General features: G+C 46.3%; 1 protein-coding gene across 9 annotated transcripts in view; it reads right to left on the reverse strand.

Annotated features, from left to right (window-relative positions):
- Positions 1 to 18,037, reverse strand: part of LOC139227891 (C4b-binding protein alpha chain-like) — a 252,040-nt gene that overhangs the window by 114,061 nt on the left and 119,942 nt on the right. For 7 of the 9 annotated variants that reach the window (XR_011587483.1, XR_011587484.1, XM_070859020.1 and 4 more), the window contains exon 1: positions 7,435 to 7,709. The exons of 1 other annotated variant lie outside the window; for it this stretch is intronic. Coding sequence is in view for 6 of the 8 variants with exons in the window: in XM_070859020.1 (XP_070715121.1) it covers positions 7,435 to 7,498 (64 nt within the window). In the remaining 2 variants the exon portion in view is untranslated. Of the gene's footprint in view, positions 1 to 7,298; positions 7,710 to 18,037 lie in introns of those variants that run through there. One more of the 9 variants, XM_070859019.1, reaches the window with a different exon arrangement.

Consider the following 18,037-nt stretch of genomic DNA (forward strand, 5'->3'; position numbering starts at 1 on the left):
CTTGTTCAATTGGTCCGCCATTTCTTTGTTCCCCGTTATGACTTCCCCTGATTCTGACTGCAGGGGACCTACATTTGTCTTTACTAACCTTTTTCTCTTTACATATCTATAGAAACTTTTGCAATCCGTCTTAATGTTCCCTGCAAGCTTCCTCTCGTACTCTATTTTCCCTGCCCTAATCAAACCCTTCGTCCTTCTCTGCTGAGTTCTAAATTTCTCCCAGTCCCCCGGTTCGCTGCTATTTCTGGCCAATTTGTATGCCACTTCCTTGGCTTTAATACTATCCCTGATTTCCCTTGATAGCCACGGTTGAGCCACCTTTGCTTTTTTATTTATTTTTATGCCAGACAGGAATGTACAATTGTTGTAGTTCATCCATGTGGTCTCTAAATGTCTGCCATTGCCCATCCACAGTCAACCCCTCAAGTATCATTCGCCAATCAATCCTAGCCAATTCATGCCTCATACCTTCAAAGTTACCCTTCTTTAAGTTCTGGACCATGGTCTCTGAATTAATTGTTTCATTCTCCATCCTAAAGCAGAATTCCACCATATTATGGTCACTCTTCCCCAAGGGGCCTCGCACGAGATTATTAATTAATCCTCTCTCATTACACAACACCCAGTCTAAGATGGCCTTTCCCCTAGTTGGTTCCTCGACATATTGGTCTAGAAAACCATCCCTTATGCACTCCAGGAAATCCTCTTCCACCGTATTGCTTCCAGTTTGGTTAGCCCAATCTATGTGCATATTAAAATCACCCATTATAACTGCTGCACCCTTATTGCATGCACCCATAATTTCCTGTTTGATGCCCTCCCCAACATCACTACTACTGTTTGGAGGTCTGTACACAACTCCCACTAACGTTTTTTGCCCTTTGGTGTTCTGCAGCTCTACCCATATAGATTCCACATCATTCAAGCTAATGTAATTCCTAATTATTGTATTAATCTCCTCTTTAACCAGCAATGCTACCCCATCTCCTTTTCCTTTTATTCTATCCTTCCTGAATGTTGAATACCCCTGATCATCCTGGAGCCACGTCTCCATAATCCCAATCACATCATATTTGTTAACATCTATTTGCAAAGTTAATTCATCCACCTTATTACAGATATTCCTTGCATTAAGACACAAAGCCTTCAGGCTTGTTTTTTTAAACACCCTTTGTCCTTTTAGAATTTTGTTGTAGTGGCCCTTTTAGTTCTTTGTCTTGCGTTTCTCTGCCCTCCACTTTTTCTCATCTCCTTTCTGTTTTTTGCTTTTATCTCCTTTTTGTTTCCCTCTGTCTCCCTCCATTGGTTCCCATCCCCCTGCCATATTAGTTTAACTCCTCCCCAACAGTACTAGCAAACAATCCCCATAGGACATTGGTTCTGGTTCTGGTCCTGCCCAGCTGTAGACCGTCCGGTTTGTACTGGTCCCACCTCCCCCAGAACCGGTTCCAATGTCCCGAGATTACTACTTTTGAGGTCCTACTTTTTAAATTTACCTCCTAGCTCCTTACGTCCTTTAACGATTGCTCGAGCCTTGCGCCAGCAGCTCATCCATGAACGCTTCAACTACTGATGCCTGAGGGCTCTGCGACCACTGTTGCGCATGGACATATTTATTCTTTGCAGTTGTTTCTACGTTGTGTTGTGTTAATGGAACATGAAACAGTTTTAATGAAAACATTTTATTGAAAAGTTAACGTCACTAAAGTAAAATATTTGTTGTATCAAACTATACTTTTTAATAGGACTCTTGAAGATCACTTAAAAACTTGATCACTTATAAGTTGTAAAGTTACAAAACTTACAAAACAGTTTCAATGTGAAAAATCTTACACTCTGAAGATCACTTAAACTTTAGAATCACTTTTTAGGTGCAAAATTAAATAAGATACAAAATGTGAGAGCATTTACATGATAAGATCACTTAAAAACCATAAGATCACATAAGTTGGAAAGTTACAAAACTTACAAAACAATTTCAATTTGAAAAATGCTACTACAGCTATATCAAGAACAAGAACAAAAGCAGCAAAGAAAGGCTGCAACCATGTCTCATCCATATCTCAGTGAATGTTCACTTCTTCATGGGTGTGTCATTTGATTGGCCGGGCTGTGTGCCCTTATTGCAGCAGCTACCTCAACCAGGCCCTCCCTGACGGCCTGTGCCATCATTTGCATGCCCTCCTTGATGGCCTGTGCCGTCATTTGCATGCCCTCCCTGACGGCCTGTGCCGTCATTTGCACGCCCTTGGACATTCCCTCCCTAAGTTCCCGTGTCATTACTGCTGTGTCTCCCATCAGGACCGTCAACTCTTCACCCACTGCACTGACGTCACCGATGAGTGATTGGGTAAGCTCATTGGTCTCCATACCCAATGCCACAACCCGAGCCGCACCTGTTGCACGCTGCATCTCAGGAGAGCGTGTCTCCAATCTCCTCCTCTGCCTGGGTCTGCCTCGTGGCACCACTACACAGGGAGGCGCAGGCACAGACGGTGGGACGCTCGGTGTTGCAAGCGGCACCACTACACAGGGAGGCACGGGCTGGGACTGTAGGACGCTCTGTGTTGCAGACGGCAGCAGTAGAGTGCGAGCCGTGGGCTGGGATGGTGGGTGAATGGGTGTAAACTGCTCCATGATATCAGCAGCAGCACTGGGACCCTCAGCATTGGAATCAAAACCATAGTAGGTGGAACCAGAACCAGAACCTATGCGAGAGGGAGGCGCAGGCTCAGACGGTAGTGCACTGACTGTAGAATGCTGCATTATACCAGCAGCACCACTGGGACCCGCAACATCGGAATCAAAACCATGGAAGGTAGAACCAAGTTGATGGGGGCTCATAAACATTCATTTGGAAGCTCTCCCCTGCAGACATTTCAGTCATCGCTGCCGTCATCCAGTCTGGTTCGTCCGCATCTGGTTGTACTGGTTCTTGTTCTGTACCCTCAGGATCCTCAGGGTTGGCAGCAGCAGCAGTATCATCATCACATCATCATCATCTTCTGCAAAATACATCAGAACAGTCAAATGTTTAACAGCAAGGGAGGGGGCTGGATGGGTGGCATGAGTACTCTCACACATAGCAGGTTAGGCAGCAGGTTGATTTAAAGGGCCACGATGCATTGTCAGGACTTACCCTCTTCCTTGCATGCGGGCCCAGCTCGTGCTGTACTGATTGCTTTTCTCCATGTACGACTCATCATCGTAGCTACCCTTTGTTCCAAGGGTGTCAGTGGATGCAGATTGAGCGTGCCTCCTCCTGTCTGAGTTGCCTTCCTTTTGTTATGGGGCAATTTCTTCTGCAAAGAGTAAAATATAACTTTTTAAACAGAGTGTGTCAGTCTGCAAGGTGGGACATACAGATAGCCAGGTTACAATTACGATTAAATTACAAATGGGAAATATTACTTACACTAACTACTTGACCAAGGTCGTGCCATTTCTTTTTACACTGGCTTCCAGATCTCATGGTATGCACCACTGCGCAGTAATCTTCTGCAAGTTGGTTCCAGCGTTTCTTCATTTCTTTTGGTGACACTTTTATGCGACCTCTGTTGCTGGTATCTAGCTCCTGCCATCTCTGCTCAATTACGTTGACTAAGATCTCCACTTCCTCATGCAAGAAATTCTTTGTTCTTGGTGGACGTTGATCCATTGCAAAGTTGAATTGGCACTCTTATTTCTCAAAACACATAGTCCTTAATTTGCATGCACCAATGCAGCATCTGTTCTGCAAGTTTAGCAGTGAAAAGCTGAACTCACTGATTTCAACAGGTGATTTATTCAACAGTGCTGCTAAAAGCACTCCCTCGCACACAAAAATATCACAAAAATTAAATCACAAGCCTTTCCAGGGGTCCAAGAGACAAATCTTCACTTTTCCTGCAGTCCCTTTAAAAATGGCCGAGTGCCAATGTTTGTTTCACACTGTGCGTGCACGCACGCTCCAACGCACACGCGCAGGGTTGCCGGCACAACATTGCCTCATTTGAATTAGACCCGCACCTCACTGCTTACAGAATCAGCGTGAGTGTTTCGGCGCGGCCCTAAACTTCAGCCCTTGTGTTTCATGCACAAGGACCCCCAGGTCTCTCTGTACTGCAGCACTTTGCAATTTTTTCTCCATTTAAATTATAATTTGCTTTTCTATTTTTTCTGCCAAAGTGGATAACCTCACATTTTCCTACATTGTGCTCCATCTGCCAAATTTTGGCCCACTCTCTTAGCCTGTCTATATCCCTTTGCAGATTTTGTGCGTCCTCCTCACAATTTGCTTTCCCAACTAATTTTGCATCATCAGCATACTTGGATGAAGGGACCGAGTGTAATGTAACCAAGTCATTAATTTAGATTGTAAATAGTTGGGGACCCAGCACTAATCCCTGCGGCACCTCACTAGTCACTGTTTGCCAACCGGAAAATGACCCATTTATCCCAACACAGTTTTGTGTTAGTTAACCAATCCTCTCTCCATGCTAATATATTACCCCCAACCCCATGAGCTTTTATCTTGTGCAGTAACCTCATGTTGCACCTTATCGAATGCCTTCTGGAAATCCAAAACACATCACATCCACTGGTTACCCCTTATCCATCCTGCTCGTTACACCCTCAAAGAACTCCAGCAAATTTGTCAAACATGATTTCCCTTTCATAAAACCATGCTGACTCGGCTTGATTGAATCATGCTTTTTCAAATGTCCCACTACTGCTTCTTTAATAATGGACTCCAGCATTTTCCCAACGACAGATGTTAGGCTAACTGGTCTATAGTTTCCTGCTTTTTGTCTGCCTCATTTTTTACATTTGCAGTTTTCGAATCTGCTGGGACCACCCCAAATTTTGGTAGATTATAACTAATCTACAATCTCCGCAGCCATTTCTCTCAAGACGCTAGGATTTAAGGAATCAGGTCCAGGGGACTTATCTGCCTTTAGTCCCATTATTTTACCTAGTACTACTTCATTAGTGATAGTATTAAGTTCCTCCCTACCTATAGCCACTTAATTAGTAGTAGTAGGAATAAATGGGTACTTTTCAGAATGGCAGGCAGTGACTAGTGGGGTACCGCAGGATTCTGTACTGGGGCCTCAGCTGTTTACACTACATTAATGATTTAGACGAGGGGATTAAATGTAGTATCTCCAAATTTGCGGATGGCACTAAGTTGGGTGGCAGTGTGAGCTGCGAGGATGCTATGAAGCTGCAGAGTGACTTGGATAGGTTAGGTGAGTGGGCAAATGCATAGCAGATGAAGTATAATGTGGATAAATGTGAGGTTATCCACTTTGGTGGTACAAACAGAGAGACAGACTATTATCTGAATGGTGACAGATTAGGAAAAGGAGAGGTGCAACGAGACCTGGGTGTCATGGTACATCAGTCATTGAAGGTTGGCATGCAGGTACAGCAGGCGGTTAAGAAAGCAAATGGCATGTTGGCCTTCATAGCGAGGGGATTTGAGTACAGGGGCAGGGAGGTGTTACTACAGTTGTACAGGGCCTTGGTGAGGCCACACCTGGAGTATTGTGTACAGTTTTGGTCTCCTAACTTGAGGAAGGACATTCTTGCTATTGAGGGAGTGCAGCAAAGGTTCACCAGACTGATTCCCGGGATGGTGGGACTGACCTATCAAGAAAGACTGGATCAACTGGGCTTGTATTCACTGGAGTTCAGAAGAATGAGAGGGGACCTCATAGAAACGTTTAAAATTCTGACGGGTTTAGACAGGTTGGATGCAGGAAGAATGTTCTCAATGTTGGGGAAGTACAGAACCAGGGGTCACAGTCTAAGGATAAGGGGTAAGCCATTTAGGACCGAGATGAGGAAAAACTGCTTCACCCAGAGAGTGGTGAACCTGTGGAATTCTCTACCACAGAAAGTTGTTGAGGCCAATTCACTAAATATATTCAAAAAGGAGTTAGATGAAGTCCTTACTACTCGGGGGATCAAGGGGTATGGCGAGAAAGCAGGAATGGGGTACTGAAGTTGCATGTTCAGCCATGAACTCATTGAATGGCGGTGCAGGCTAGAAGGGCCGAATGGCCTACTCCTGCACCTATTTTCTATCATTATCCATTATTGGGATGTTTTTCGTGTCTTCTACCGTGGAGACCGATACAAAATATTTGTTCAATGTCTCTGCCACTTCCGTTCTCCATTATTAATTCTGCAGTCTCATCCTCTAGGGGACCAACATTTACTTTAGCCATTCTTTTCCTTTTTATGTAACTGTAGAAACTCCTATCTGTTTTTATATTTCATGCTAGTTTACTTTCATAATCTATCTTCCCTCTCAATCATTTTGTTTTAGTCATTCTCTGCTGGCTTTTAAAAATTTCCCAATCCCCTGGCCTCTCACATTGTATGCCTTTGTTTTCAATTTGATACCCTCCCTTATTTCCTTAGTTGGCCACAGATGGTTGTCCCTTCTCTTAGTCTTTCCTTCTCATTGGGATATATTTTTGTTGCAAGTTATGAAATATCTCCTTAAATGTCTCCCACTGCTCATCAATCATCCCATTTTTTAGTCTATTTTCCCAGTCCACTTTAGCCAACTCTGCCCTCATAACTTTGTAGCCTCCCTTATTTAAGTTTAGGACCCTGGTTTGAGAACCAACTTTCTCACCCTCCAATTGAATTTGAAATTCAACCATATTAATGGTCATTCATTCCTGGAGGATCCTTTACTGAGATCATTTATTAATCCTGTCTCATTACACAGTACCAGATCTAAGATAGCCTGCTCCCTAGTTGGTTCCGCAACGTACTGTTCAAGGAAACTATCCTGGATACACTCTATGAACTCCTCCTCAAGGCTATCCTGGCCAATTTGCTTTGTCCAATCAATATGAAAGTGAAAATAACCCATGATTATTGTCATTCCTTTATTACAAACCTCCATTATTTTGTGATTTATACTCCATCCAACAGTGTAGTTACTATTAGGGAGCCTTGAAGCTTGATGCAAGCTCAAGGAACAGCACCTCATTCTATTAGGCACTTTACAGTCTTCTGGGCTCAACATGGAGTTCAACAATTTCAGATCATAACCTCTGCCACCATTTTACAGGTAGCAGCTGCTGCTGATTATTCTACCATTCTCATCTCTCGACCCATCGTCTGTTTCTTTACTTGTCCGATTACCATCTCTTTTTGCCATGCACCGCAATCCCTTGTTATTTCCTCCCCTCCACTTGCTTAAAACATGTTGCATCTCCATAACCTGTTCCAGCTGTGAGGATCATTGACCTGAAACGTTCACTCTGCTTCACTCTCCACAGATGCTGCCTGACCTGCTGAGTGCTTCCAGCATGTTCTGTTATTCCAGATCTCCAACATCCGCAGTATTTAGCCTTTGCTGTAAATCTGCCCCATCACTCGGCTAAAAACACGCCTGAAGCAGCAATAAAGAGCAGGAGCGCCGCTCACCCGTGACCCGGGCCACCGCGGCCGTGCAGATGACCATTAGAGCCAGGATCAGTCTCTCCGCCATTTCCCAATTCTCTCGACCTTTAATTTTCGGGGAGATTGTGTTTGTTTCCCTTCTCCAGCGGGCCCATAAATTTGAAGAAAACTCTAGAATGTTCCCCTGCCGAGAAGCGTTGGACTTCAATTGGGGTTTATTCTCCTTCTCCAGAAACCGTCCTCCTGTTGTCCGCTCAGTCCCTGCCACTAATCCGCACCCGTCGTCTGTTGCATTAGCGCATGCACAACGCTTCCGCACCCAGGGCGGGGCCGGTGACGCACCAGTGCGGGCTGCTAACCGCTGTGGCTCGCGAATTGGCCCGAGCGCTGGTGCCGACGCATGCGTACTCCTTTCACTGTGCCACTCAAGACAGGTGCGCCGCCATATTTACTGCAGGCACTTTCCAAAAAAAAGTTTGCTAAAGTTATAAAGTGAACAATTTTTTTTAAAGACTGTCCTGAATGGACTTAAGGGAAAGCCCTAAATATAAACGTGAAATTATTAATTAAGACATTTTAGGAAATTTGTATCTGGTTTTAAGTTTATGACTTTTTGTCCAGGTGGAAACTGAGAAAATTGTACAGAAGGAAAAGAAAGACTTGGATTGACTATGGGAGGTCTCAAAGCACATTGCAGCCAATGAAGTACTTTTGTAATGTAGTCACTGTTATAATGTAGGAAATGAAAATGAATACAGCAGTGAAAGCAAAACAGCGTGAAATAACTATTACAGCAGACCTGTTTTTTTTCATTCATTCATGGGATGTGGGCGTCGCTGCAAAGGCCAGCATTTATTGCCCATCCCTAAATGCCCTTGAGAAGATGGTGGTGAGCTGCCTTCTTGAACCGCTGTAGTCCTTGTGGTGAAGGTTCTCCCACAGCGCTGTTAGGGAGGAAGTTCCAGGATTTTGACCCAGAGACGATGAAGGAACGGTGATATACTTCCAAGTCAGGATGGTGTGTGACTTGGAGGGGAACGTGGAGGTGGTGGTATTCCCATGCGCCTGCTTCCCTTGTCTTAGGTGGTAGAGGTCAGCGTTTGGAAGGTGCTGCCGAAGAAGCCTTTGAGTTAGCGTTGCAACTCTGGTTGAAGGTGTGCTTGGCGGTTTGATCACCTGATGTTCTGTAATATATGATCACATGACTTCTACAAACATTGCATTTATGTTTATAATGGTTGAGTCCCCTGTAGGCGAGTAACTTTGCTCGTGGTTTCACGCAGCAGCTGTTGTACCAGAAGATTGGTAAGCTGCAGACGCAAATAGCCGCATGGGAATATGATGTTGTGGCGATAATGGAGACCTGACACAAAAAAGGGAAGGGAAGAAAGGAGGTGCGATGGCAGTATCGATTAAGGAGACTATTACGGTGCTAGAGAGAGGATGTTCTGGAGGGGGTCAAGGACAGAATCTATTTGCTTAGAGTTGAGAAACAATTGAGGTGCCATTACACTACTAGGTGTATCCCATAGGCCACCAAGTAATGGTGAGGACAGAGATGAGCAAATATGCAGGGAAATTACAGAGAGGTGCAAGAACTGTAGAGTAGTGATGATGGGGGACTCTGATTATCCTAATATAGACTGGGATAGTAATAATGTAAAGAGCAGAGAGGGGGAAGAATTTCTGAAGTAGGTACAGGTACAGCAGGCGGTTAAGAAAGCAAATGGCATGTTGGCCTTCATAGCGAGGGGATTTGAATACAGGGGCAGGGAGGTGTTGCTACAGTTGTACAGGGCCTTGGTGAGGCCACACCTGGAGTATTGTGTACAGTTTTGGTCTCCTAACTTGAGGAAGGACATTCTTGCTATTGAGGGAGTGCAGCGAAGGTTCACCAGACTGATTCCCGGGATGGCGGGACTGACCTATCAAGAAAGATTGGATCAATTGGGCTTGTATTCACTGGAGTTCAGAAGAATGAGAGGGGACCTCATAGAAACGTTTAAAATTCTGACGGGTTTAGACAGGTTAGATGCAGAAAGAATGTTCCCAATGTTGGGGAAGTCCAGAACCAGGGGTCACAGTCTGAGGATAAGGGGTAAGCCATTTAGGACCGAGATGAGGAGAAACTTCTTCACCCAGAGAGTGGTGAACCTGTGGAATTCTCTACCACAGAAAGTAGTTGAGGCCAATTCACTAAATATATTCAAAAGGGAGTTAGATGAAGTCCTTACTACTCGGGGGATCAAGGGTTATGGCGAGAAAGCAGGAAGGGGGTACTGAAGTTTCATGTTCAGCCATGAACTCATTGAATGGCGGTGCAGGCTAGAAGGGCTGAATGGCCTGCTCCTGCACCTATTTTCTATGTTTCTATGTTTCTATGTTTCTATGTTCAGGAGAACTTCCTTGATCAGTAGGTTTCTGGCCCAATGAGGAAGGAGGCATTGCTGGATCAGGTTCTGGGGAATAAGGTGGGTCAGGTGGATCAAGTTTCAGAAGGGGAACATTTAGGGAACAGTGATCATAGTATCTTAAGGTTTAGGTTAGCTATGGAAAAGGAAAAACAGCAATCTAAAGTTAAAATACTTAATTGGAGGAGAGGCAATTTCAGTGGGTTGAGAAAGGACCTGGCCCAGGTAAATTGGAATCAAAGATTGGCAGGCAAAACTATAATTGAACAATGGGCTGCCTTGAAAGAGAAGATAGTTCAGGTACAGTCGAGGTACATTCCCACAAGGGGGAAAGATAGGGCAACCAAAGCCAAAGCTCCCTGGATAACGAAAGAGATAGAGGGTAAAATAAAGCAGAAAAAAGGGGTATATGGCAGATGTTAGGTTGAGAAAACAAGTGAGAACTAGGCTGAATACAGAAAGATCAGAGGGGAAGTGAAAAAGTAAATAAGAGAGGCAAAGAGGGAGAATAGAATGGCAGTTAAAATAAAAGGGAATCCAAAAGTCTTCTATAGGTATATAAATAGTAAATGTAATAATAGTAAGAGGAGGAGTGGGGCTAATTAGAGGAGGTAGTTGAGATATTGGATGGGATAAAAATTGATAAAGAGGAGGTACTACAAAGGCTATCTATATTTAAAGTAGATAAGTCACCAAGAGCAGATGGGATGCATCCTAGGATGCTGAGGGAAGTAAATTGCGGAGGTACTGGCCATAATCTTCCAAAATTTCTTGGATACGGGGATCGTGCCACAGGACTAGAAAATTGCAAATGCTACAGCCTTGTTCAAAAAAAGGGTGTAAAGATAAACCCAACAACTACAGGCCAGTCAGCTTAACCTCAGTAGTGGGATTAATTAAGGGAAGCCAACGCGGATTTTTTTTTTACAGGCAAATCGTTTTTAACTAACTTGTTTGAATATTTTGATACGGTAACAGAGAGGGCTGATGAGGGCAATGCAGTTGATGTGGTGTACCTGGATTTCCAAAATGCATTTGATAATGTGCCACATAATAGGCTTGCCAGCATAGTTGAAGCCCACGGAATAAAATGGACAGTAGCAGCATGGATACAGAATTGGCTAACTGATAGGAAACAGAGTAATGGTGAATAGATGGTTTTCAGACTGAAGGAAGGTATACAGTGGTGTTCCCCAGAGTTCGGTACTAGAACTACTGCTTTTCTTGATATATATTAATGATTTGGACTTAGGTGTACAGGGCACAATCTCAAAATTTGTGGATGATACAAATCTTGGAAGTATAATGAACAGTGAGGAGGATAGTGATAGACTTCAAGAGGACATAGACAGGCTGGTGGAATGGGCGGACACGTGGGAGATGAAAATTAACACAGAAAAGTGATACATTTTGGTAGGAAGAATGAGGAGATGCAATATAAACTAAAGGGTACAAATTTAAAGCAGGTGCACGAACAGAGGGATCTGGGGTATATGTGCACAAATTGTTGGAGGTAGCAGGGCAGGTACAGATAGCGGTTAAAAAAAGCATACTGTAGCGTGGGCTTTAAAAATAGAGGCATGGAGTACAAAAGCAAGGAAGTTATGATGAACCTTTATAAAACATTGGTTCGGCCTCGACTGGAGTATTGTGTCCAGTTCTGGGCACCACACTTTAGGAAAGATGTGGAGGCCTCAGAGAAGCTGCAGAAAAGATTTACAAGAATGGTTCCAAGGACTACAGTTACGTGGATAGACTGGCAAAGCAGATTGAGGGACCATCTCAATACAAATGTCTGTTCTGGTGTGTTGCCTGTGCCCTCGCTGGGCTGGCATGTTGTTGGCCCTGCAGGGCTGCTAGGTGAGCCTGGCCTTGCTGGGCTGTTGGGCATGATGGGTTCGATTTCCTGGTCCGGCGTGGTGTCGTTGACCCTTTGGGTGTGTGTTGTGGGCTCTCAAAAGGTGGTGTCTGCTGTGGGTTGTTCAGGGCAGTCTGTGAACCGCAGCCTCCTTTGGTCCAGGTGATTTCTGCAAATTTGTCCATTGTCTAGTTTGACTACAAACACCCTACTCCCTTCTTTACTTATCACTGTGCCCGCGATCCACTTGCGACCATGTCCATAGTTTAGCACATACACAGGGTCATTCAGATCAATTTTCCGTGACACAATGGCGCGACTATCGTTTACATTTTGTTGGTGCTGCCTGCTGTCTACCTGATCATGCAGGTTTGGGTGAACCAGCGAGAGTCTGGTTTTAAGTGTCCTTTTCATGAGTAGCTCAGCCAGGGGCACCCTGTGAGCGAGTGGGGTCTCGTGCGGTAGCTGAGCAGTACTCGGGACAGGCGGGTTTGGAGTGAGCCTTCTGTGACTCGTTTAAGGATCTGTTTGATGGTTTGTACTGCCCGCTCTGCCTGCCCATTGGAGGCTGGTTTAAACGGGGCCGAGGTGACATGTTTGATCCCATTGCGGATCATGAATTCTTTAAATTCGGCACTGGTGAAACATGGCCCGTTGTCACTGACCAGTATGTCAGGCAGGCCGTGGGTGACAAACATGGCCCTCAGGCTTTCAATGGTGACGGTGGCGGTGCTTCCCGACATTATTTCACATTCAATCCATTTTGAAAATGCATCCACCACCACCAGAAACATTTTACCGAGAAACGGGCCCGCATAGTCGACATGGATCCTCGACCATGGTCTGGAGGGCCAGGACCACAAACTTAATGGTGCCTCTTTGGGCGCGTTGCTCAACTGAGCACACACGCTGCATTGTCATACGCAGGACTCTAAGTCAGAGTTGATACCAGGCCACCACACGTGGGATCTGGCTATCGCTTTCATCATTACTATACCCGGGTGTGTGCTGTGGAGATCCGAGATGAACGTCTTTCTGCCCTTTTTGGGTAGCACTACACGGTTACCCCACAACAGGCAGTCTGCCTGAATGGACAGCTCATCCTTTCACCGCTGGAATGGCTTAATTAACTCTTGCATTTGAACGGGGATGCTGGCCCAGCTCCCATGCAGAGGATCTTGGCTGGTCCAAGTCCTAATCTGGCGGGCTATGACAGATGATTTATCATTTTCAAACACTTCCATGACCATCAACAAGTCTGCGGGCTGCGCCACCAACAAGTTTGCGGGCTGCGCCACCAACAACAAGTTTAAAGGCTGCACCATTTCCACCCCCGTGGTGGGCAATGGAAGCCGACTGAGAGCATCCGCACTGTTCTCGGTGCCTGGCCTGTGGTGGATGGTATAGTTATACGCTGATAGCGCGAGTGCCCACCTTTGTATGAGGGCTGACGTATTAATATTTATCCCCTTGTTTTCAGTGAACAGGGATATGAGGGGCTTGTGATCAGTTTCCAGCTCAAATTTGAGGCCAAACAGGTACTAATGCATTTTCTTTACCCCGAACACACATGCTAATGTCTCTTTCTCAATCATGCTGTGGCCCTCTCGGCCTTAAACAAGCTCCTGGAAGCATAGGCGACAGGTTGCAACTTCCCCGCAACGTTAGCTTGTTGTAATACACACCCAACTCCGTACGACGACGCATCACATGCAAGCACAAGTCTTTTACACGGGTTATACAATACAAGCAGCTTGTTGGAGCATAAAATGTTTCTGGCTTTCTCAAAAGCAATTACTTGTTTTTTTCCCCATACCCACTTCTCACCTTTACGCACTAACACATGTAGGGGCTCTAAGAGGGTGCTTAACCCCGTTAGGAAGTTCCCAAAATAGCTGAGGAGTCCCAGGAACGTCCGCAGCTCCGTGACGTTCTGTGGCCTGGGCGCGTTCCTGATAGCCTCTGTCTTGGCGTCTGTGGGCCGAATGCCGTCCACCGCGATCTTTCTCATCAAAAACTCCACTTCTGTTGCCATGAAGACGCATTTCGACCTCTTCAGCCGCAGCCCTAGGTGATCCAGTCGCTGGAGGACCTCCTCCAGGTTTTGTAGGTGCTCGACGGTGTCCCGACCCATGACCAATAGGTCGCCCTGAAAAACCACCGTGTGTGGTACTGACTTGAGTCGGCTCTCCATATTTCTCTGGAAGATTGCTGCAGCCGACCGAATTCCAAACGGGCATCTGTTGTAGATGAACAGTCCCTTGTGCGTGTTGATACAGGTGAGGCCCTTCGAAGAGTCATCCAGCTCCTGCGTCACGTAGGCCAGTCAGGTCGAGCTTGGTGAACATCTTGCCTCCTGCCAGCATCGTAAATAGGTCGTCTGCCTTAGGTAGCGGGTATAGGTCCTGTAGTGAGAAACGATTAATAGTTGCTTTATAATCGCCGCAAATCCTGACCATGCCATCACTTTTGAGTACTGGAACAATCGAGCTGGCCCACTCGCTGAATTCCACTGGGGAAATGATGCCCTCGCGTTGCAGCCTGTCCAGCTCGATTTCCACTCTCTCCCTCATCATGTGAGGTACCGCTCGCGCCTTGTGGTGAATGGGTCGTGCCTATGGGACCAAGTGGATCCACACCTTCGCCCTGGAAAAGTTTCCAATGCCTGGCTCAAAAAGGAAGGAAATTTAAGAACCTGGGTACATGAGGATTCATCGACATGTGATAGCGCTCGGATGTCATCCCAGTTCCAGTGGATTTTGCCCAGCCTCCTTCCAAGCAGTGTGGGGCCATCGTCCTGGACAATCCAGAGTGGCAGTTCGTGCACCGTGCCCTCGTAGATTACCTTGACCATGGCGATGCCCAGGACAGTGATAAGCTCTTTGGTGTACGTTCTCAGTTTCGTGTGGATGGGGCTCAGGGCTGGTCTGAGTGCCTTGTTGCACCACAGCCTCTCAAACATCTTTTTACTCACGATGGATTGGCTACGGGTAAGCCATTCAATTTTACGTTTAGCATTATTGGTGGACATTTCATCGAAAATGTATGCACCCCGTGTACTTCAGCATCTGCCTCCACTCTCTGAGGCTCAAAATTGCTTTGGTCCACCATGGACCGATCTTCCTCTGCCACGCGGTGGTTAGCAGGTTTTGCAGAACTTGCAGCTCGTCTGCAAGCTCGTTGGAGGCGCCCCATTGTTCCACAGCTCTTGCAAATATACCCTTTGAAGCGGCATGAATAGGCTGAATGGGAGCCTCCACAACGCCAACAAGGTGTGAATTGCCTTGCATTCATCCTTTATTGCGGACTCTGAGTCATCTGGGTCACCTGAGGCATGCTGGCAGTTGCAGACTTGTGGTTTCTGCCCTGTACATTTCTGCTCGCAAACACAGTTCCAGTTAATTTATGAACATTGCTAGCACTTGTGTGCTGAGAGATTTGTTTGGTGTTATCACTAGTGGACATAAACGCCTGTGCTATCTCAATGGCCTAACTGAGGTTCGGTGGCTCTACAGTCAAAAGTTTTCGTAGGATGGTCTCGTGGCCAATGCCCAGTACAAAAAAGTCTCTGAGCTATCAAACTCACAATGTCCTGCAAGTCGCCTTAGCTCGGCGACGTAGCTCGCCATTTCCTGACCTTCAGATCGCTGATACGTATTGAACCGATACCTCGCCATCAGCACGCTCTCCCTCGGGTCAAGAGGCTCCCGAACCAGTGTACACAGCTCCTCACATGACTTATCTGTGGGTTTCACCAGAGCCAGAAGATTGGACCGTGAGGAGGACCGCTCTCCTTTTTGCAGCGCTTCCTTCTCCATCCAGCTTGTTGGCTACAAAGTACTGGTCTAACCGTTCGACATAGGCTTCCCAGTCCTCACCCTCTGAGAACTTCTCCAGTATGCCCACAGTTTGCTGCATCTTTGCATTGGATTTGTGTACTTGTCGCCAGTTATTGTGTTCCTAACACAGATGAGACTGCACACAGGGAGGTTAAAGTAACAGTGACCTCAGTCTTTATTAAGACATTCCAGAGTGAGTAACAGGCCTTAGGGGCCGGCTTATATACAGTGCTCCCAAGGGATGCTGGGATCCCTTGGGACTTCAGGTGATGCGCTCCCTGGTGGCGGAACATGGGAGTGCATGCTTTACAGATACACAACAGATTCAATCATGGCTTTCAAAAGGGAATTAGATAAGTGCCTGAAGGAAAAACATTTACAGGGCCACGGGGAAAGAGCAGGGGATTGGGACTTGTTTAAGTGCTCTTGCAGAGAGCCGGCATGGACTCCATGGACCGAATGGCCTCCTACTGTGCTGCACCGATTCTATAAGTACCAAGAACCAGGAGGCTACTTGTGAGCAGATGAAGGCGGGAAAGCAAAAGGTGGTGGAGCAATTTATAAAGGCTAAAACCAGAGATGGGAGGAACTTTGATTCCATCAATAACTAATGGTAACTCACTGAAATTTCACTGATAGCTAATAGTAATACTGGTAATACTCTGATTCCCCTTATCACCAACATAAAATAATTTACTGGTATTAATAAGTGTAATGCCCCGATATCCTACCTGTAACTAATAGGAATCCTATAACCCACTGATATTCACTCTGAAATGATGGTCAGAAATTCCCTCCACTGCACATGGTGTGGTTAGGCCACTTGATGCCACTTTCAACAGCCCATATCTCTCTCCCCGGCTCTTTGACTCTGAATTGGGAACCTCAGTTAGAGGTGAAATAAAAACAAATGCTGGAAATACTGAGCAGGTCAGGCAAAACCTGTGGAGACAGAAACAGTTAACCTTTCCTCAGAAAAAGTTTGAGATGTAATAAATGTTTCCTTGAATTTTGGGGGGGCCTTTCTTCGTAGGCAGTCCCATGGAGTTGAGAATGACTTGCTTCCACACAAAAACAGAGTTCGCAGGTGATTGATGAGTCCAATGTAGGACCGACAGTCTCTGTCACAGGTGAGGGGGGCTGCTTGGGTTGTCGTGTGCTCCTTCCGCTGTTTGCGCATGGCTTCCGCTTGCTCCCGGCGAAGAGATTCGAGGTGTTCGCCGCCTTCCCGGATGCTACTCCTCCACTTTGAGCGGTCTTGGGCCAAGGATTGAGGGTGTCCTTGAAGCATTTCCTCTGCCCACCTCGGGCTCACCTTGCCATGTCAGAGTTCCAAGCAGAGCACTTGTTTTCTGAGTCTTGTATCGGGCATGCAGATAATGTGGCCCATCTATCAGCGCTGATCGAACGTGGTCAATGCTTCGATGCTGGGGATGTTGGCCTGAGTGAGAACACTGATGTTGGTGCACCTATCCGGCCAATGGATTTGCAGGATCTTGCGATGGCCGCTTTGGTGGTACTTCTTTAATGTTTTGAGGTGTCTACTGTACATGGTCCATGTCTCTGAAGCATATAGGAGGGCGGGTATCACTACTGCTCTGAAGATCATGAGCTTGGTGCCGGATTTGAGGTCTTGGTCTTCAAACACTCTCTTCCTCAGGAGACTGAAGGCTGCACTGGCACACTGAAGGCAGTGTTGGACTTCGTCATCAAGGTCTGCCATTGTTGACAGTAGGCTCCCGAGGTATGGGAAATGGTCCATGTTGTCTAAGGCCTCATTATGGATTTTGATAATTGGGGGGGCAGTACTGTGTGGCCGTGGCAGGTTGGTAGAGGATCTTTGCCTTACGGATGTTTAGTGTAAGGCCCATGCTCTCGTATGCTTCGGTGAAGGTATTTACGATGGTTTGGAGTTCGACCTCCGAGTGTGCACAGACACAAGCGCGTCTGCATATTGTAATTTAATGACAGAGGATGGGACGACCTTCGATCTGGATTAGAGCCGGCGGAAGTTCAACAGTTTCCCGTTTGTTCTGTAGATTAGCTCCACTCCAGCTGAGGGTGAGATGGAACATTGCAGCAAGGAAGATCAAGAATAGCATTGGTGACACAGCCTTGCTTGACCCAGGTCCGTACGTGAATTGGATCTGTGGTGGATCCGTTGGTCAGGATCACGGCTTACATGTCATTGTGAAACAGGCGGTGGATGATGACAAACTTTTGCGGGCACCCGAACTTGGAGGACACTCCATAATCCCTCACGGTTGACGGTGTTGAAGGCCTGATGACTGTAGCGCACTGGTTCCAGTCTAGGTTGAGCTGAAGAGTCATGAGGCGTTCGTTTATTCCGCAAGGGGCGTCTCAGAGACGCCCAACTAACTCATTTTTTATGGTGAAACGTATCCCATGACGGCGGCGTTTTTCTTCTGGTTCACCTTTCCAGAAGGTGTAACCACCATCTAGTTCCTAGAACTGGTCTTCCCCTTCCCGGTGATTCTCACTTAGGGCGGCGATATCTT

This window comes from Pristiophorus japonicus, chromosome 17 (assembly GCF_044704955.1).
Source record: "Pristiophorus japonicus isolate sPriJap1 chromosome 17, sPriJap1.hap1, whole genome shotgun sequence".
NCBI classification, from domain to species: Eukaryota; Metazoa; Chordata; class Chondrichthyes; family Pristiophoridae; genus Pristiophorus; species Pristiophorus japonicus.